The sequence below is a fragment of the Gavialis gangeticus genome, unplaced genomic scaffold (assembly GCF_001723915.1).
Source record: "Gavialis gangeticus isolate Ggan-Ray unplaced genomic scaffold, GavGan_comp1, whole genome shotgun sequence".
NCBI lineage: Eukaryota > Metazoa > Chordata > Crocodylia > Gavialidae > Gavialis > Gavialis gangeticus.
Window position 1 is genome coordinate 126,687,804 of NW_017729024.1, and position 22,659 is coordinate 126,710,462.

Below are 22,659 nucleotides of genomic sequence, written 5' to 3' on the forward strand. Positions count from 1 at the left end.
GACCCAGAAGTGGACTGGAAGTGCTTCTAGTCCACTTCCAGGTCTGCTGCTGAGTGCACTGGGGACCCCCACACTTCTGTAGGACACTCCATCCACCCCACAGCCCTAATTTCAGGCAGTCCTGAAAATTTTAAATCAATAAAAATCGATACAAATTGGAAGAGATGCTTAAAAATAAACATTGATTTTTAGCTTGTTGAAATTATATAAAAAAATCAAATTCAGTTATAAACATAAGGGGATAGGAAAAAGGTTATCTATCACAAGGAGCCAAGCTTTGCCCTGCAACTTCTACTTTGCCATTAAATAGTAGAATGCAATGTTTTCCTGCAACAAGAGGCACCCTCCATGCTTTGTTTTTCAGAGGAAAACGGTATCTCTACAAGTGGAGGTGCAAACTCTAGAAATGTTGAAGGGGCTTTCCTCAGCCACAGCCCCTGCTCCTGCTCCTTTGTTATAGTTCTGTCCTGAGGAAGCAGCTGAGGATTCCTCTTAATGTGGGGAATTCCTGGCTGTCATACAGCATGCATAATGGGCTCGCTTCCTCCTCCCTTCACTCTCCAGTGCCAAGAGGCATGGAGTCCAGCCAGTCATGCCAATTTAATGGTCTAAATGGGGCCTTTATTAGCCCAAGTGGGGGACATTATGAGTTGGTGCAACTTAGAGCTGTCCCAATGTTGCTTAAATATTTAGGTCCAGATCCTATACCACTTATTAGTTGCTGAAATGCGAGCCTATTCTAACTTGCTTGAGTAACTCGAGAACTGTTAACATGTAAGAAGAGTGGGCCCTCTTCCTCCTCTTCACCACTTTTTTCTGAGTAAGTCTTAAAGTTAAAATAATGATGTATCACATAAATTGCTGGGTTAACAGCTTTTTGGAGACTCAGGCAGCAGGGAGTAGAATCAGACTTAAACCCTTTGATGCCTAAGTGCCAATTAAGAGGTTGAATCAGTGAAATAGGATTTGCCCTTTAATGTTTAAAATGCTTTAAATATGTATTGAGACAGAGTGAAAGAGAATGGATGTTTCTCTACAATGGTGGTTAGGAAATCCAGTCAGGATCTGGGGTTCCTCTGTTTTACTCCAGTGAATGCTTACTTATTCATATAAAGCAGTTTTGTGTTGACACGAGTTAAGAGCACCTACACCAGGGTACCAGGTAACCTGGGGTTAGGGCACACACCTGGGAGGTGGGAGATGGGGTGTACATCAGATGGAAAAGAGAGTTGAACCTGGGTTTCATGCATCCTGGGTAAATGTTCCAGCCCCCAAGATATTGGATAAAAGGAGGGCAGCAGCACCAATTCCAAATCCTCCTTCTCTTTCACTTCCTCCTCTTTCTTTTGTTTTTTTACAAACACACAAGGATGAAACATTTGATTTGGGGTTGAATGGAATGTTTCACATAGAACAAAATTATTTTAAAAAATTTTTGTTTTGGCAAGAAAAATTCAATTTGAACTTGAACCATCCCTTGTCCACCCCTAGGGCTATGAGGAGCAGTGTGCCAGTTGGTGCTCAGAGTATGAAATGAGACACAGCCTCTGCTATCCATCTTCTCTTTTGCTCCAGTTATGATGAAAACTGTTGATATGAATTCTTGCTGGATACTCATCCCCTCTGAGCACTAAAACAACTCAAAGACTTAGTATAGTTTACAGTGAAATTTTGTCTCATTTGGCAGAACTTATTAATGAGATAATACAAAGATTGCTTATCAGTGTAGTGGTAAAAGGAGCCAATTATGGGCCAGGAGAAATACCAATAGGTTGTGGTGGAGGAAACACCCACACATAATATACACAGCCTCCAATATCAACTTTAAACTGCCAATTCCTAGAGCTAAGGTCTAGAAACTCCACAATGGCTAAGGCTTAACTTCACTTCTTGGCAACCAGAACTGTCCTTGTGGTATTCTTAGGTACTAACAAATACTCCCTGTCTGTTGAATGCCACTACCAGGAACTGCTTGTAAAGAAGATACCTTTCCAAAAGCTCCTATAAATTTGCACCCGGCTATGAAACCATTTTTGCTTGCTCTGAAGTTTGTCTATACTATGGTCTAAAGGTGTGATTGCTACTTGGGTGGAGATATCTGAGCTAGCATTGAACTAGCTATTTTGGATATAGAGTAACTGTAGAGCTCAGGGTTTAGCATAAACTACAAAACCTTGTTGTGGTCTTAAATGAATGCTTGGATAGCTTGCCTGCACTAAGATCTGTGCTGCCATGGCTACTATACCATTGGTACCCAAGCTAGCTAATTTAATGCTAGTTCAGCAGCATCTACAAGAGGGTCGCATGCCTTTAGCCATTTCAGTGAGTCTCAAGATGTCTGCACCTTCTATGCCCTGGCCCTTTGCTCTTTGATATTTGGCAAATAGCAATTTGCTTTCCTGTGCTTTGAGTGGAGCTGAGACGAATACTGCCATGTGTGTTTCTACAACATCTGTTCAAAGTACTCTAAAGCATGTATGCATTACAAATTTCACAGTCAGGTTATGATGCCCCAATATAAGAAGCAGCCATCTAACACTGGATGAGGAGGAAGCAGTTGATAAATACTTTCCCTGTTTTTTTCTTATGCAGATAGTAGTCCACAATCAATCGGACAGCTTAAGTGGTGAAAACACATTCATCATAAATGAAGCTTTAGTACGGATGTCACTAAACAGTCTCAACAGTTCAAATCCGTCTCTAGTTTACCAGGATGGTGTATATGGGATAAATATTTCAAGTTCAGATATAACAAGGACTAGTGAAAATCAGGTGAACCTCAAGATGGACATTTCTTGTCAATCAGCAGTCACCAATGAACTTTGGAAATCCACAAGTTCCTACCAACAGATACCCTCCTCCTGTAAAATCAACAAGGATGCATTTAATAATGGTAATTAACACTTTACATATATATCTAACAGGCCATATGTCACCTCTCAGTAAGTTTATTGCTAAAAATTAAGGCAATTTGGTAGTAAAAACATGCATTGATGATTGTATGGTGTCAAGTTGGGGTGTATATCAGTGGGCTTCTGGCTGATACTGCCTCACAGTTTAATGTTATTGAGGAGAGTTAGCATTACAATAGATCTTGCAGAGGCAATGATAGGCCAATTTATTTCCATTAAGGAAAGAAAAGAAAGTCAGAGGAACGGACGAAAGTAGACTAAGTTTTTGAAAAGATATCCTGCATCTGTATCAATGCAATCAGTGGCAGTAAATCCAAAATTATTTTTCAACATTAGGGTTTTTTTGGAACTATTTGACCTTCTTTTTCTATTGGGAGTTTATAATAGCCACTTTTATAAAGACTCAATGTTCAGTACTTGAGATTTGAGTCGGAACAGCTTTTAAATCATTATGTCCAACTGATAATTGATGCTCCAAGTGCATGCTAGTAATAGACACCTTGCTTCAGGACCTTATTAAAGATGCTTTGAGAATGGCACCAAATCAGGAAAAGCACAAAGAACTTCTAGAGGTTAAGGGAGTGAGAAGGAAGAAGTAACATGCGTTTGTTAAAATAGTTCAAGTAGTTCACATCATAGGACCTTGCTTACCATTTTATTGCCAGAATTGCAACATTATTTGGATACAGCGAAAACAGTAGATGATTTAAATTCTATTATGACAGTTGATACTGGCTCATGAATTTTTCCCCTGGAAAGAAGTACAGAGGAAGGTTGACCTCTACAAAAGTCCTACATCAAACCAATGGTTAAAAATAATAAAATGCTCATTGGCCTAAAGGGATAGCAAAATTAATAATATCTGAAACACAGATTAGTCTTAAATTTACTAAATCCTTATTTCTTAGAAAGCATTAACAGGTGATGGGCTTGTCTTGGTTCACGTATAGATATGCAGTTCAGCAATGTAACAGGGTGGCCTCCTCGTCAGGTCTTCGCCAGCCACCCTGCTCCTGGGGTAACCGCCTGCTTCACTTGCTTGCCATGCCTTGATGGAAAAATATGAGAGTTGTTACTAAGGCGGGAGGCTACCCATTACTCGCCCTTCTGAGAAGGGCCTAATACCCGCTTCAACCTCACCTCCATGGGTCCCATGCTTCGTAGATGTTTCTCTGATGTTACTTCTCCAGCCTATGGCCGTAGCAAACTGGGCATACAGTTGTAGCTCTTTGCTACAGTTCTGGAGAACCACTTGCATGCTACCCCGCTGTCACCAGGGTCCCACTCACTCTGCTGGCTGTCACCCAGCCTCTTTAATACTGCCCTCTCTCAGAGCTGCACTCATCCCACCTGGCCTCACTTGGCTCGCGTTTAGCTCTTCTCGCCTCGGTCAGCCCTGGCGCAGTCTGTTGGGTATCCCGCGCCACTCTCACCTGAGTGTTGACTGAGTGATTGTACAACTGTAGGCCTATTTCTCTCCTAGCTCCTTGCCGGGCCACTATGCCCCCATTGGGCCTCCTCACTTTCCCACACTCATGGGGCCACTCTGCTCGTTGCTCCTCTCTCAGGGTCTCACTACTTGTCGCCCCTCTCGCACAGGGTTTGCTTCATGCCCCCAGGCTCTGCTGCCTGGCTGTGGCCCCAGGTCCCTCCTCTGGCCTGAGCTGTGCCTCGGGGCTCCTTAACTGAGCCCTGGGCTCCCCCTGCTCACTAGAATGCCACCAGGGATGTGGGACTGGGGTTATTAAGGCTCCCTAACCTGCCTTTCATTGGGGAGGTAACTGGCCTGGCATTTCCAGACCACCCTTCCAAACTGCAGGGTGCAGTTTTATGTCTTACCCAGGATAAGGGGTTACCTCCCCATAGCCCCTGCCCTTACCTTCTGACTCTGGTCAGAGCAGCCTCTCAGCCTGATGTTTCCTCCTTCCTTCCTGCAGCAAACTGCAGCCCAGTTTATATCTCTGGGCCAAAATGTCTGCTCTCATCAGACACCTGGCTGGTGCCTGTTTGCTGGTCTTAAAGTGAGAACTGAAGTTCAAAGCTGAAGAGCAAAAATTCCACAGCAGACCTTGCCAGACTTAAAAAGCTTGTTACGTAAAGATTTTCAGATAAGGTTAGCAGATATGTGGATGTACCTAATATGTTATCCAGTCATTAATATTAAGCTGCGTTAATTCTAATATGGTAAGCAGATGTACTTTATTTGTTATCAAGCAGCCTATTTTGCCAATATAAACTGCACCTGCAATAAAACTAGATCTAACTGGCATAAAACTACTGAATTCACTGTAGGTGACCCAGAGCTGCCCTTTCTTAACCTGTCTTTCCCTGACAACCTTATCTCTTCTTGCCTATGAAGTTACTATTTCCTTTGCTGCTGCTTCTCCTAACTCTAGTCAAGCAAATGCAAGCAAGCAGTATTTTTATCTAATATATAACTATTATGCAACCTGAAGCCCAGTAAAGTCTACAGGAGCTTGAGTCTGAGTTACTGCCCTGTGGACTAAACAATAGGAATAAGTACAGACAGTCAGAAGCCTGAGGCTGAATCGATTCAATCTTTGCAGGTTAGTTTAGATTAAACCGATAAGCAAGTGAACAGACATTCACTTCTGATTCCAGAAATGCAGCCACATGCCTGCAGTGGCCCAAGCCAGAAGCTGGGGGTGCTAGAGCATGCCTTCCTGCTCGGCTGGAACAGACAGCTTGGGCCAAATCTAGTCCACCCACAGTGTGAGGGGGAGTTTGCAGGGGAGGTGCAAAACATCATGGGATGCGGGAGGACTGCAACTTAGCTTGAATCTGGAGGTGATCTAGGAAAGAAGTCAAATAAATTTATTTAACTTAAATCAGGTAAAACTGTTACTGCATCCATCCAAGTTTCTCTTAAACCAGTTTCAGCCATGGAAAGCGGTTTATGTGCACCTAACTTCTGTTGTGTTTACAGATTTGAACCAGTTTCTGATCACTTATATCAGTTTATGTGTAATTTCTGTCCCCAGCCTTCATAAATGGTTTAAATAAATGTTAATGATAAACTCCAAAGTAGCAAGTGTTCAGGGAAGCAACTAGCTAGGATACAATGTGATTCTATGTTAGCCTTGGCTTTATTTTCCCATTTCTTATAATTTATTACAATTTCTAAAACACTGAATTGAGAAGGACAGAAAAGCCACTAAATAAACAGAATTAAGAACTAGCACTATCAAGGAGATGAAGTGATTAAATGGCCTAAGGGTTTTTTTAACTTTATGGTTTCAAGTGACACCAGACAATTTAGGAATCCAGTTTTGAGCACATTTTCTTCCTGCCCAGCATTGTCCTACTGCAAAGAGCAAGAGTAGGCTGAGAATTGAATGTGAGCCTGCTGCCTGGCAGAGCAAAACAATCTCTGTTCCTACAACCAACTGTATAGGGATTATGTTCAGAACCTGGTGATGAAACAGAGGTTGAATCCTTTTAATAAACTTGGAGCATAACTTGGAAGTTGTTACTCAGGCGAAAACTTCACTAAGTAATTGTGTCTTTTTAATGCTTTGAAAGGGAATCAATCACAGCTTTGCTGAAACAGCATTAATCCTAACACCATTTCTTTCCCATGTAGCAATAATGGTTACTTACCCTATCGAGTCAAGGTGAGCCATGGTAGTCCAGTCTTTAAAAGTGCTTTACAGTGAAACAAAGAATTCAAGTTAAGTATTAAAGAGGACTACATTCTCAAAACTGCCGATATTACTTGGGTCCTGGTCAAAGTTGTTCTGGTTTAACTAACTGTGATTTTTTTTTAATATCAGGTTAGATAAATCCTAAGTCAGCCCAAGTCAGGAAATTCACACCTGCAAGCTTAATCTATGTAAGAATCCACAAACAAAAGTGCACTGATTTAATTAAACTAATTTTAAGGTAAACTAGTTCAGTTTCTGTAGTAGAGAAACACTTAGGCTTATAAAGGGTATGTCTCCATTGCAGTCAACTGCTGTGACTGCAACTCACATAATAGATATACCTGTGGTAGCTTTAAACTAACTCAGGAACTGCTAGCAGTGTAGCTGGTGTAGTGTGAGACTCAGGCTGCAAACAGACATCTTATTTGTGCCCCCATGACATTTTTTACAGCAGAACAAAACTTGAGCAAACAGATGTCTTAGCCTCTTGTCAAACCACAAGTGCCTACATATTGTGACTGGGATGACCCTAGTCATAATTTGTGCTCCTTTTCTGTGCCCAATGTCTGTTCACTTACAGCAGGAGAATTCAGGAAGCCCATGGCTGCCCATATTCTGCAGCTGCCCTAAGCAGGAGCTTCAGGGGCTGCATTCTGCAGGACATCAGCCCCAGGGGTGCCTCACCTGGACATGGGGCATGCATCTACAAGTAGGGTTCTCCGCTTGCAGAAATGCTGGAGTTGGAGAGCACCACCGTGATATATGTTCCATGGGACTCTCCTGAAAGGTCGAGGTGTGCCAGGCCAGCAAAAAGCTGTGCCAAGGGATTCCCTCAGCATGCATGTGAGGCTGCCTTGCCTCATGCCATGCCCTAACATGGGAGGCACATCTCCAAATGCAAAAAGATGAACTGCTATGGAAGTTCCCACTCCTTGAATGCAGACACACTGTGGAAATCCCTTGAAGGGGTAGACCATCACTCTCCAACACAGAGGAGACACATCTGCAAGTGGAGGATTTCCTTTGCTTGCAGATACATACCACTAGTCGGGGCATGATGCCCAGGGCTGCTTTTACACAGGATTGGACCCCTGAAGCCCCAGGAGTAGCAGAGGTGTGACCCAGCAGGACAACAGCCCCAGCAACGTCTGTAGGCATCAGTGAAGTGGATCAGTTGTCATGGCACTGTTCATTGTGCTTCGAAGACAACATCTGTTTTCAGCCTCAGCGTAAGTTAGAATACCTGCCCTAGAAGTTAGGTAAAATACACAGGCAATTAACCTGTACTCATTCCTGTGTTACCATGGGTATGTTGCTATCTGTAACCAAGGTAGATAGTTTCTGTCTAGCTCAGTTATGTCGGTGCAGTTACAGTAGTGGCTGCAAGGTAGAAATATCCTAAGTGACATGGGTACTTTTGGCAGAAAAGTATTGTGAACCCCTGTACCATATTGCTAGTGCAGATGTTGTTGTGAACCCCTATAACGTGTTGCTAGAGCAAACGGTGTTGTGAACTCTCAAAATAGATATCACATTCCATTAACATATTTGTATTGGAGAAGATGAAAGTATTTAATAGTTCAGTCATACACTGCATGAGTGAATGATTCAGGCCTAGCATGGTCATACATCATGCATTACTGTACACAGAGAACGGAATGAGAAGAACTTTAAACTTCTCTCCTGAAAAACAGATGGCAGTCTAAAGCACAAGCAAATGGCTCAGCACATGGAAATGAAGTAAATCACCCATGCTGAAGCAATATAAACCATGCTGAGTGGTATTGATACCCCCCCGCCCCCATTTGTTTTGCTAGACTAGCAAAGATAGAGAGAACTGTGACCTTGTGTACATGTTTCCTGATACTTCTTCAGGCTAAAGTCAGTTCTGCTCAAGAATACTGAACATCATCCAGTCAGGATGAAGAAAGGGCAAATTGTTGAAAACTGGAGTCATGCAAAACATTTTTTTTCAGCCATCGTGAAAATACAAAAATCATGAAGATTTTTCACTAGCTGTATTGCAAACCATTTTTAAATTATCATAATTTTATGCAGAAAAATTATTGCCAAGTGGTAAGGGAAAATAGATGAAGAAGTTATTGGTTGAACAAGTTTTACCTATAGTTTATGGATAATGGCAATGTACAAGACACATTTGGCAACTGGTGCATGTCCATCCAAACATATTTTAACAGTTTACTGTATTTAGGTAATTGCTTTCAGTGAATCATTAGGGATGCTGTAATAAGTGGTATTGGATTTAAAAACACCTTGAAAAATAAGATAAAATAATCTATTAGAAACAAGCTATTTAATGCCTATAAACATTACCAAAAAGCTATTCATACCATATTCTGCTGTGTACTACCCACTATACAATTTAACTTTGTAAATACACCCAACTGAAATAGCTATGTTCCTTCACTGCATAATCATAATTATTTTCAAAGTAAGATGAATGTATCTTCCCATAGCTAATGACATCATTACAAATAATTGTTTTGTGTAGATGGGAAAGAGCTTTACCAAAGACCTTGGGCAAGTTCCCACAAAGCTGAAGCTGGCACTGTCTGCTGTACACTCATTAGAATAGGTGTGTCAGGAGAAGGAAGAAAATGATTAAAAGAAAAATCTATTAATACTTTAGGCTAACAGTTGTTAGATTATCTGCATGGAAGATGACTGCCACTTCGGCTAATTTGAAAGAGGAAAAATCGGGTTTGTGCCAGGGTAGGTATAAATAAATTAAATAAATTGCATTCCAGCATTTGGTTTACGTGGCAGGATGCATATCTGCCTGGAATGGCACCTACTGATTTTTCATCACATAGTTATTCCTTAACTTTGATTCCTCAGTTCAATTTAAATTCTTTGAAGCTTAGTAATGAACAGTACTTTACTTCATGGGTCTGTACTGCATTTTGCTCAGAAGTGATAGTCACTAGGAATTCTGCTGAAGTCTAAAGGAATGATGCCTCATGGGCACTGGACAGAGGTCAGATTTTTTTCCCTCTCCCCTGCAGAATTTTGCAGTCTTAGCTAAAAGGATCTTCATGGTATACTGAAACATATAGCAATTATTTCTTGGGGATGGGCCTAAAATTGTTGACTTATAAAACCAGTGGAAGACAAAATATCCATAGAACCACCTTTTTACACCTTTTTTGGATCTAGTATTCTTTGTTCTGACATCTGACCCATGTTTTTGGGAAGGATGAAATCTTGACCTCTTCATTTCAATTTTTTAGTAATCAGTGACAGTTTTAAATGGATGTACTGAATGTTTATACTATCTCTATTATTTAGTATATACAAAATACACTGATCTCTGTGGCATCTTCATCGCTTTACCAAGGTAGACCTACTTGGGTATCAGACAAGGTGATGGGAAACCTTGTCTTTATGACAACAGAGTTGTTTTCAGGATTATTGTTGTGTGCAGTAGCATAAGGAAGCAAATCACCTTCTCAGTAAAATTCACTCCTATGCAAATTTCCAGTACAAAACTTATGCATTTGTTAGGTCTCACATATTCCATTAAAGTTGTAGGAATTAGACTGTGTAAAACTAAACATAGGATAAATATCAGATGAAATAGTCTGTGTATAGCATAGTATTAAATGCATTCTGGAAATATATTTACAGAAGATTTCTAAAATTTCCAAGTCAGAAAACCATTTCAGCCAGTGTTTCAGTCTACAACTCAAGGCCAGGTTCAGGAAAGCACTGTACAGGACATAATTCAGATACATGTGCTAAAGTGCTTTGTCAGACAGAGGTGCTTTCATCAGCTGAGCGGAAGACTGTTAAAAATATTTTGGTCTGATTCCCTGACAGTTATCTAGGGACAGTTTGTTTTTACACCACACTGTGTTGATGTATATACTCCTCTTGTATCTATCTGACTCTCTACTACATAATCCATTAACAAAGAGACAATTCCATTTGAATTATCTGATTAGGAAAACACCTGGTGCAGTAGTCAGTATCCACACTAAAACATTAATTACACCTAAGTATGGTTTACAGTGAACAGAACTTCTGTTTTTGAAGGGGGTAACTACAGTAAAGTACAAAACAAGGTCTAGGTTGGCATGGAAAATATTTTTGGTTGGTTTCATTTGACAATCTTTTGTATATCGCCACTTTTTACTATTTGTTGTGTCCAACTGGGGAGTTCCATTCATTGAGTCTTTAATCCAGGTATTAAAAACTGGAGAGAAAAACCTTGTACAAAGAGGGGACAGATTGCAAAACTCCAATTTGACAAGGAGAGTTTCATGAACAGACTACTTTTCAAACTACTTTTAACTCTTTTTATAATTAATTAGATGCCTAGTTGACAACATTTCCTTAACTCCAAGATAAGTAGTTTGTCTCTCTGTTCTTCATGTATTCCCAGTATCCTCAGTGTGGATGACTTCCCACATGAGGACTGTCCAGTTGGCAGCCTGTGCGCTGCATGTAGCCTATGAGCGTTTAATTTGCGACTCCCAGGCTCCTACCTTCCTACCAGTGCACATGGTACAGTTGGGAAAGGGGCCTGTTGGCTTGCATTGTTGCAGCCTGTGAGGTGTGTGACCTCGGCTTGTGTGACGCATGCAGGGTGCAGTCCCTGACCAATCAGAAGTTAGACAGGCCTAGCTTACGTGTACATTTGAGATGCACACTGATCAAAACATGCTTGCAATTCAAACAACTGAAGAAATGCAGAAATCTGAAAGAACATCTTGTTTCCTTACTGCCAGTTAACATTGCACAGCTACAAATGGCAGGCAGATACTTTCAGGCTGAATAAAATCTTTCTTAACTCTAAATGGTGACAGTAAGTTTCAGTTTTGCCTCATACCACAGAGCACAAAGTTTTGTATTCAGCTGCAAGAAAGCAATGCTTGCAGGACACTTGGTGGAAGCGAATCATGGGGGAAGTATGTTTTTCTCCTGGGAATAACATTGCCATTTGTTTAAAGCAGATGGCAAAAGGGATTAAGTCACATGACAGTGTAATACCAAAGTGAAAAATATGTCATTATATGTCATCTGCAATTAGCACATTTCAGCCAGTACTTGCTTTTGGGCCCTGACATTTTAGGGACTGCACTTCTGTAAATAATTTTCTTATTAGTTATATTTATCTAGTTACTGCATGTAACCACAGTGCATGAAGTGGTATTACATAGTCCTACAATTAAAGGAGTTAATGATGTGTTGTTTTTATAATAGTGGCTAATGTAAATACATAATTTCCTATATAATTGTACTCTTTTCAGTTAGCAATGTCTTGTTGTGTAAAGGTTTCATTAGTTAGAGAGATTTTTTTTAAAGCGTTATACTTTTCTGGAAGAGCAACGTTAAGATTGGCTATTTCCTTCATCTGATTTACCACTGACATTTCATATAATTGTGCACATCATACTTAGTGGTGTATTTCGTACAGAGAAAGAGGATAATGGCCAAACTTTTCTCATTTTACTCACACATGTGGTTCCATGAACCTCAATGAAATGGACTTCAAAAGCAGTGGGATTAGTATGTGCAAAGTTGAAAGGATATGACCATTTGGGTTTTAAAAAATAAGGATCATTATCTAGATAGAGCATGTGGTTGTGCCAAGAGATCGGTGCTTTGATGAACCAGACAGGGGCTGGGAAACAACAGAACTCCCTCTCAAAAGACCACCCTGCCAAGCAGCTCCTGTCTGTTTATTGTGAAGGGGTTTCAGCTTGGGAGTTCTCTTGAGCTCAGTGCCTATGCTATATCTTGGGGGAAGAAGTAATCTCTTAGGAAACAAAGTTCCAATACAATAGAATTTCACTGATTTTGAAACCTCAGAAGATATTATATTGTATTTTTCTTATATAATGGGATCTGTGATTACAGGCCTAGTTAGATGCCTTCTTTTCTTATTCTGTTGAAATAATTTTATATAAATGCTATAGTGTGCTTAGAAACCAAAATAGATGCAAGGCAGAAATATGAATAAATAATGACTCCCTTTGACCAAGAGAAACACTTTGTGATTTACTACATTTTGAAAAGAAGGAACAAGCAGATTATCTGTCCATCTCTTACTTCTATCCTTTGCTGTAAAATCTGAGTACCTTTCAAATATAAAGTATATGGGAAGTAATGAAATTCCCAGGGGTTTCATGGAATATCTGGCTTTCTTCATTATCAGGTTATAGAAAACAGAGGCCTTTCTAACCTGCAGTGAAGGGAGGCAGTTATTGATGGTGTGTGTATGTTGTTCTGTTTAGCTTTATTCAGTAGATTGGTATCCTAAAAAATAGCCATGTTGAATTCATCTAGTCCTCTCTGGAAGTTTGTTCATCACCACCCCCAACTTAAAATGCTAATGAGAATAAATGAAGTTTTACTGTAAAAATGTTCATGTTGTTAGAATTAAATAATGTGTAGTGGACAGCAAGAAAAAATTGCTATCTTGGAAATGTGGAAAAGATGGTATTTCAGCATTTCTTTTTTTAATTTAAGGGAGAGAGTTGTAGGAAGTTTACTCCAGTTGTCAGGAACTGCAGAACAGAAGCATCTTGTACTAAAGAATAGGCTAGAGAAGCACAGACACTGCTGAGGGGGCTAGAGAGTAAAAGATCTAAAGCTAAGAGTTAAAGTTACTCCATTTTCTTAAAAACAAGGAAAGCAATTTTGAATGGAACTTGGGAATGAATGCAGAAGCATCACAATAGTTTGAGGATATGGGCAACGTGGTAGCACTTTCTACGATGGGAAAGAAGGCGGCAGTATCATCAAATGGGATCAAGAGAGCTAGCATTCAAGAAGAGTTGCAGTAGAGTTCCAGTGCGCTGGGGCTTTTGCTGGTCATCTATGGGGCCGGAAGAATTTTCCCCCACCTCATGAATGTCAGTAGCTTTTGTTTTCCCCCGTCCCTTTCTCTTCCCCTGAAACATTGGTACATTGACTACAACTAAGGCTGTGAGTGTGTTTGACTGTGGGGTACACCAGTGCTTCTGCTGGTACTTGGAAAACTCAGAGGTTCTTGAGTCTTGCACTTGTGCTTGAGATCATAATTTTTCCCCTAGATCAGATTGGCAAGGCCGGAGTTGAGTTGGTGAGGGGAAGAAGGAAAGGGAAGGTTGCCTTCCTTTGTAGCGTGGACCTTAGTGCTCCACCATAGTAACCAATTATCAGTCATTGCACTGTTTCTGTTTGCTTTCATCCATGTTGTAAGGTGTTCCTGGTGTATCTGCTTTTGTGCCTTGTAGTTTATGAGGTTTGAAATGGATTTTTAGGGAATCCTTGGATAAATGCAGAAACAGAAGACTGGACTCAAGAGGCTTCTTTGTGTTCCCATTTTGCCAAAGTAAGGAAGCCAGAAGACAAGGTTTATAGCTGCAGCAAAAGCAGGATCAAGGCAATAGCACATAGGGGCACTGTTGTGGGTTACTTTCAGTAGCTAGCAAAAGCAAAAACATCAGTTCATGCTTTTTTGCCAACTCTAACTCATAAACAAAGAGAAGTAAAAAACAGCCACATTAATGTAACAGCCTGGATCACTCATATCCAGGCAAGAAAAAGGGAGCAGTTCCCTGTTTGTTGATCTCAGTGGAGCGCAACCATCACTATGAGCATCAGATTTAGAGACTTTTATCAGATGCTCACACTTAATGCTTTCCCTGCTTTTCCTATGGTGATAAACAGTTTCCCCAGTGAAAGGGTTAGATAAGCACATAATGGATTTAAAACAAGCACTACAAATTATTTTAGCTACTGAAAATATTCTTCTGCATTGGTAATGAAGGTGACCATTTATTGTTCCAGGGCTGTGCTTCTCAAACTGGGGGTATGTGTACTTCTGGGAACATACCTATTTTCTACTGGGTACATATTAGGAGGGAATGGGAAAGCAAAAGAAAGAGGGGGGTATAGAAATGGAAGAAAAATAATGAACACTTCTGCCATTATACAAATCAACATCTTGAATACATTTGCAGTTCTTTTCCCCACATCTCAACAAGGATGTAGTAAAATTAGAAAAGGTACAGAGAAAGGGAACCAAAATGATCAGGGTACTGGGTTGCCATACCAGGAGAAACTAAAAAGGCTAAGATTTTTCAGTTAGGAAAGGATAAGGCTGAGGGGGGATATAACAAAGGTCTATAAAGTCATGAAAGGTGTGGACCAATGGGCAGGAAACTGCAGGTCCCAGAGTACTAGAAGTAAGGGGAATGTGCTGAAATTAGTAGTGACAGATTTAAAACTAACAAGAAAAAGTTCTTTTTTAATGTAGTATGTAGTTAACATATGGAAATCACTGGCAGGGGAGGTGGAAGAGGCTGATAACGTAGCCTTTCAAGAAGGGGCTGGATAAATGAATTGATGACAGGTCTATTAATGGCTATTGAATGGTTGGAGATGTTTCATCTGGCCTCTCTAAACCTATAATGGTGGATGCCAGGGAGATAATAAGTAGGGAATAGATCACTCCAGAGAGATCCTGTTCAATCCCTCTTATTAGAAACCACCCCTGTCACTGTTGGTGACAGGATACTGAACTAGATGGACTATTAGTCTGACCCAGTATAGCACTTATGATTTTATGTTCTTCTGCAGTAGCTTGTAGTTTGTTATAGAGAGTATAGTGTGGTTATAGTGACTTAGTGTTATTTTTTCATTATCCATAACCCAGAATTATAAGTACTATTGTAACAGTGTAAAAAGCACCCATAATTTGAAAACTACTATTCTAAAGTAGTGTTTTCAAAGTATGGGCATTGAAAGGTGTGTGAATACTAGCTGGAAGGTAGGGGCATTACCTAGTTGTTCTCCACAAATTCTGCTTAAGCTTTTTTAAAGTAACTCTCTAGTTATTACAATTGCAGGAAAAAACCTTCAAAGCACAACAATTTAAGTGTGCTGCAATGTCTAACTGAATTCATAGTCTGAAATCACCAGTAAAATTCTGAGGTATAAACAGTCCTCTCCATTTTTACAGAAGCTAATTTAGATGCTAGTGATGATACTTTAAATACTAGCATTGTTGAATAGTTCACTGTTTGATGGTGTGTGGGCACATCTACACATTCATTAATGCACTTTTGCTACTGTGCATTAAGTTTAGTACCTCTAATATGAGGTACTACATAAAGGCACATTAGACTGCCCTATTGTGCAGTGCAAAAGCAAATGCCTTTTTAGTGCACAGTAGACTGATTCTACTGCACATTAGCTTATTAGCACCATTTTTGATGTGATGCTTTAATGCACATAGGCTACTGCACATTAAAGTACATGTGTAGATGTGACCTGTGTATAAAAAAAGAGAGAGAGAGAGGAAGATCTATGCACCATATTGTCTATGCAGTGCCAAACAGTAGCTGGGGGTGGGGGACAGGCACCCTGAGCTGTGTAGGTCTGTCACAAACAGCAGTCTGGCTGAGAGGGTGCAATAGGTTTCTTCAGCTTTCTGTAGTTTGGGAAACACTGTTCAAAGGTTTGTTTTGCTATGGAAATTGCAATTTGTCCTAACTTAAGTACTCTGGCAAAATTCCATCTCAGGTACTCACCTGTCTCTTTCATTTTATTAGTTGGATAAAACACTTTTTTGCTTTCTAAAGCAGCTGTGTATATGGTGTGCTGGCACAGTATGGTTACTGTGATGAGTGAAGAAAATCCTTGTATATACAAGCCATCATATTCTTTGTTAGCCTCCTCTGTAAAATGTGTTCTCATTTTTATGATGATTTTCTCTTGATCATTTAAGTGCAGCTGTGTTTAATGAGCCATAAAAGAAGCAGGTCAATAAAACATGTTCATTGTTGGTGGAATACCTGTTGAACCATGTGTATTTCTGTGATTGGCCATCTAAAGGTTCAGATCATAACACAGAGACTGCCTAATAGGGAATTCATACATAAAAAAAATAGTAATAAGCAATAGCAGATAGTTGGTAGGCAGTAGACTCCAGTGAGGTGAGTCCCTATACCCACTGCACAGACGGGGTATATTTTTCAAGTAAGGCCTGTTTTAAAATCTCTTATTTTGGTACAGAGTGAAAACAGTATGGGGTGAAAGGTTTTCAAAGCTGTGTGCCTTAACATCAGCACAATTATTGACACATCCATCTGCAGGATAAAAAAAGCAAAATTAAATAATTTTAGCCGTAAGTAGTCCTCTTAGGTAAAGTGGTCGAGACTTGCGTATGTGAGCCAAAGGTTCAGGATTCACTGGCAGGCAGCAGTCTCTGAATTTGAGGTTCTTTACAAAAAACATAAATAAATAATTGGTAATGCTCATTGCTCACCAAAGAGTTTTATTGGTGTTTGGTTGGCTAATTTCATATTTAATTCTGCTGGGATTCCATTGGATTGTTAATAACATGTTTAAGGAGTTGGTGACCTTGAATGGGTATCTTTTTTAGATTCCCAAATTAAACAAATAAAGTCAGAATATTTTATAAGCAAGTGTTTGTTTTCCCTGTTAAAGTAAAAACTGACTGAGTTGAATTTCTTTAATATAACAATATTGTCTTGTAGGCCTCTTCAATGCAGCCACCACAAACAGTGATATAAGAAGATGCAAGGCTTTCTGGAGTGTCAAAGAACATTCCTTTTAGGGCTGTGCAAAATGGCACCATTCTGTTTTGCCTTGAGCTTCGACGGTTTGACGGAACAGTGTTTAGTCTTGAATTTCATTTTGAGTCGAAACAGCTGTTCTGTTCCATTGAAACAGAAAGGCTGTTTCGAGTTTTGGTGGGGATGGGAAGTCAGACCAGCTGGGCTGGCTTCCCATCTCCAGTGCTAGATCACCCAGCTGAGCTGCTTCCCCAACCCTCATGTTCCCCGACCCCCAACTGGGCTGCCTCCTGCCCCCGGCACGATCTAGCACAGGGGTTGGAGAAGCAACCCAGCTGGGCTGCTACCTGCCCTGGTGCAATCTAGCACGAGGGTCAAGGAAGCAGCCTAGCTGGGCTGCCTTGCCACCCCCTACCAGATCTTGTGCCAGAATGGGAAGTCAGCCCAACTGGACTGACTTCCCATCCCCAGCCTATGGTCGAAACATTTTGACTTTCAGAATGTTTTGACCAGCCTTGTTTTGTTTTGAGGCTATTTCAGGGGCTTTTGTTTTCTTTCAGTTTTGCTGTTTTGACCTTAAAATTGGTCGAAACAATGTTGAAACGAAACGGTCGGCAAAATTTTGCACAGCCCTAATTCCTTTGCCTGGTTTGGGAGTCACATTACAATGTTTTAAATAATGTCAAAGCAAAGTTGAGTGGAAGAACAACCTCTCTAAAAGCTAGGCAGCCTCTTAGGCTGTTTTTGTTTCCCCCCCCCAGACTTGAATTACTTGATAATTCAGGTGACTGTCGATAAAAATGAGGAGCCACATTTCAATACTTCCAGCAGTAAGGATTTTACAGTATCATGAATCAGGCTTTCAAGAATTCTGAGACTTTTAAATTGGTTATTTGGGTTCTTTTTGCTTTCTGTTTTTGGGGCCTTTAAGATTCCAATTTTCAAGGTTTTCTTGGCTGTCAGGAAGCCCACAAACATGTTTCTAATGAAAGCTGAGATTACTTCTTAATCAGATGTGTTAAAAAACTTGGGATTTCAAGAAAAACACAAGAATCTCAAGAATCAACAGCACTGTGAAGATTCCTGTAAATGCTACTCCAATGAAATCAGTGGATTTGCTCTTATTTGTACTATCAAAGAATTTGATCCAAAGCTGCTTAACTAAATCTTTCATCAGTAGCATGAGGGTCAACATTTTTCCTGGATGGGTTAGTGAAAATTTTAATAATTTCAGTTTCCAATGTAAAGTGTAAACTTATAATTGATTGGCAGTTGAAGTAATGACAGACACTCTGGCCCAGTTGTGTCAAGACCTTTATGAATGGGCAAGGGGGAGAGAGGGAGACGAGAGCAAAAATTCTTCCTGCCTCCATGCTTGCATCCCAGAGCACAAGATTCTGCCTTTAGCAGCTGCATTAGTATCCAGTTAAATCTGAAGGGGAGTCATAGCCCCAACCCACCTCTCTGTACAGCAGAAATAGCCCTATTCCATGGTCTGTCAAAGACTGGCCTAGGAATTGTGTTCCCCCTGCACTCCTCACAAGGCATTGCTTTCTGGCATCCCCATGATGCAACACATTTCACACTGCCCTCGCATCCACAATTGTGCCTTAATATGGCAAGCCATTTACTACTGAGAATAACTTTAGCACATAATAAATAAATAAATACATGCATGCTTCACACAGTCTTCATCCTGAAAAGGGAGAAGAGCCAGAGACCGCTGAAATCCATTTGGGACTTTGTTGCTGCTGCTGATTTAATGTAGGAGGCACTCAGATGCTTTGATAAATGGACAGCAGCCAACAAGGAGAGTAGCAAAACCAATGCAGACTGTAATTTTCAAATGAACATAATGGAATTATGAGTGCTTGACTCCTCTGAAAGTCTCAGTCTCTGTTCTTTTATGCTCAACACTATAGGCACTTGCTAATACTTTGCTTTATATATGAGTTTTGGTTTGGAGACTAAATATGTTGTTTCTGCCATTTGAAATGGCTTTGGACTGAACTTGATGTGTTATTTGCCCATCCAGATGCAAAGGGTAGAAAAGACTGACACTTTTTTGTACATGAGAAAAACCATTTATTAGTTTCAAAGGAATAAGAGTGAGGTTTCATGTTTTTATTTTAATATTTGATGCTAGAAGCAGCTGAAATAAATCTTAATTTCATGAAATTTTATTTTGCCAACATGGTCAAATCCTGACTCAAGCCAAGTAATTGTAAAGTTCATAGTAACCCATTCAGTGTGTCAACTGGTTCTGTCCAAATCAGGTGGAAACATGGGATTGGCTGGTTTGGGGTTGGTAAAGAATTCTCTACCTGATCCATGGACCCGCAATCCTCTGATGTGAATCTTGTGCTTCCTGAAAAGGCTAAGAAGAAAGTGTAAAGTAAGGTCCAGGTGATGGAGACACTTGGAAGCCTTTCTGTTTCACACAGGCTAGGGACAGGCATTACACATAAGCCAGTTTAAGGGATCAGAAACTGGTTTAAACCCATAACAGAACAGATGTTCAGTATACATAAACCAGTTGCAAAATGGCTGAAACTGGTTTGAGATAAACCTTGTTGAATGTAGTATCAGACTTAACTGATTTAGCTCAAAAACTGGTTTATGCAATGTCTGTCCCAGACCCCTGCCTGGTTTAACTTAAACCAGAGTCCCCCAGCATCCTAGATACTTTGCAGCCCTGGGTGGGGCTCTCTGCTCCAGAGAGCTGGGCTGTCCCCACCCCTCTGCTCTCTAGCTAGAGTTCTGGCAGAGACAGCAGGTACAGCTGTGTCCCCCTCCCCCCAACTCCCTGCTCAAGCAGGGATTCCCCCATCTCCTCTCCCAGAGCCTGGACTGTAGTCAGGACATGGTATGCTAGCTAATGCTGACAGGTGTCTATGTAAGGCAGACAGGACAGTGTCCACTTAGGGCTTTTTGGAGCTAATCATCAGGTAGCTGGTAATGTCCCTCCATTTCTTCCTTGGAAAAAGTTGTTTAAGAAGAGTTTGAGCTAATGAGAGAGGTTTTTGTTTTCTTGATGGGCTGATAAACATTGAGTTAGAGATGATAAACACTGTGTCATCAACTCCCTGCTGGGCTGGTCAGGAGCAGCAAGGGTTGGGGGGAAACCCCTCCCTAATCAGAGAGTCCTGCCAGGGCCTGGACACACACCCCTCATAGCTCAGCACTGTAGAAGGAAAGGGAGGGCTGCTCTAGCACCCCCCAGCTTCTAGCCTGAGCCACTGCAGGCACGTGTCTGCATTTCTTCAGTCTAAAGGAAATGTCCTTTCAGTTGCAAACCTGTTCAGCCTAGTCAGGTTAGACTAACCTGCAAAGATTGAATCAATTCAGGCTTAGGCTTTTTTAATGTCTGTCCTTAGCCATGGGGTATTATATTGCTAAGAAATTAGAGAACAACTCTCAGTAGCATAACTAAGGCAGGGTTATTAGGGCATTAGCTTGGGTGCCAACTTGGAGGGCTGGTGGCAGAAGAATAACATCTGCCACTGCAGCCACACATCCACACCAGCAGCACAGTCAGCCAGAGGTCACCACTGCCTCCATGTATCACAGCTGTCCTGGGTACCTAGCTGCTTTTATACTTCTGGTAATCCCTACCCATATTTGTCTTCCCTGTAATTATCACTATGGTATCTGAATACTTGATACCTATCTTATCACATACCAAGGTGTAGGTAGCCTGGCTGGTTTGCTGAAGCTGTTAACCAAGGTCAAAGAGGTAACTGGGGTCAAAACCAGAAGGTCAGTGTCTAAGCCAGAGCCTAAACACTAGACAGGGCATAGTCAAGGAGCAAGCTGGGTCTGATACCTGCAAGAATCAAGTTCCAACAATCCAAAACATGATGCAAAGGTCAAAGTTCAAGCAGGGTCAGCAACAGGTGGTCAGTTCTAGTATCAAGGCACAAAGGCAGAAAAACAGCAGAGGCTCCAAAGACAGAAAGAGCCTCATTGTCCAGACAGCTTTCCTAGGAAACAGGAAGTCTTACATAGATGGGAGACTCCAGTCAGGAGCAGGGAACCCAGGCCAGTCAGAGGCGAGTGGTAGAAGGTCTTTCCCCAGTGAGGCCCCTCTCCTTGCTAGAGGGAAGAGAAGATAAAAAGCTTCCTTTGTGAATTGTGGCCTGGTGGAGGGTTGAGCTGGTGCTTGGTCCCTGAGCTCCATGATCAGGGGTTTGGGTCTGGTTTCTGACCTACTGGAAGAAGGGGTGAATAGAGTAAAACTGTGGCATTTAATTGATATGAAGAGGCCAGGAAGTGGGAGCCAGTTTATCTTACAGCTTGCTGTTAGCTGTTTTCCTAGCTATGTTTGCATTCCAGCCCCTCATGTTTGTACATACACTGCATCCTTTCATTACTTTGTCATTTATGCTCATTTCTCTCCCAGCTAAGTTCTGTCTTTATTAAATCACCATTTATGGCTCCTCAGCATTTGTTTCAGAAACATTTATTGAAGTTGAACCTGCTTATACCCAGTTTAGACTTTGCCTTCTATTGGTATACTTTTTCATACAGACAGCTTATTTGATTTACTTTTAATGCTGCAGATCCTTCTGGCTTTATGTAACGATTTTTGGTCTTAGAGCACAGCAGTTATTGAAACACCTTCTGACTTTTTTGAGTTGCGAAATTAAAAATTATGGTTGAATAATCTCATAGTCTTATTTAAACATAAAGGCCAGCTCTTCAACAGGGAAGGCTGGGAAGAAAGGAAGGTAGGCTAATAAAATGATCCCCAATGAAGGATGAGTAGTTGAAGGGATACTCCAGGTTAGATCATTCCTAGCAGTTATCCCTCCAACACATCCTAATATGGAGGTGGAGAAGAGTAGTTGAATTAGATTAGAATCTGACCAGTTGGCTTCTGATGAAGCAGATTTTTTGGCTTTCCTTTCTTCAGTTCTGCACATAGGAAACTTGGTACAGGTGAAGATTTGGCCTTATGTGTAAGAGTTAGCAATACTGCTAGATGAAAAGTGTATATCCAAGAAGTTTGAGCTGGTGGATGCAGCAAAATACCCTAAGTTATCATTGGCTCATATTTGTCAAGAGAGGCCTCAACTAGCCTTTTAGGGCAACATGCTGCTGAAGTTGGGACCATGACTCTGGACCTATCCATATCATCCTTCCAGAGCGTTTGCTTTTGCAGGGTTAGCATTGCTTCAAAAGTAACACTTGGTTTGGTACCAGCTCCTAGAGTAACAAGGTAGTTAGTTATGTGCAGTGACACTAGTAATTTGAATTGAGAAATGTTTGAAGTAGAAAGGGGCTTGCCTGGCCTGATGCAACAGGATGTTTAACATATGCTGAGTGCCCTCAAGACCCACAGACATCATTGGGAGCCAGACTTGCTCAGCTTGTCACGGTAGGGCAGTGTGTAAAATAGCTCAGTGTTGGGACTTAACTTTACTGGCCATGGTGTGGTGTTCATGAAATATCTTCAAATATTGGATGCATCTGTGGAAATTTGAACAGCAAAAAATGCATTGCTTAAAATTCAAATGGAATAGAGGA

The 22,659-nt window shown here is 40.9% G+C and overlaps 1 protein-coding gene across 6 annotated transcripts in view; it reads left to right on the forward strand.

Moving 5' to 3' along the window:
• ARHGEF28 (Rho guanine nucleotide exchange factor 28) overlaps positions 1 to 22,659 on the forward strand; it is a 269,125-nt gene that overhangs the window by 225,901 nt on the left and 20,565 nt on the right. For all 6 annotated transcript variants that reach the window (XM_019517681.1, XM_019517684.1, XM_019517682.1 and 3 more), the window contains one exon: positions 2,593 to 2,893. In XM_019517681.1, coding sequence (XP_019373226.1) covers positions 2,593 to 2,893 — 301 coding nt within the window. The remainder of the gene's footprint in view (positions 1 to 2,592; positions 2,894 to 22,659) is intronic.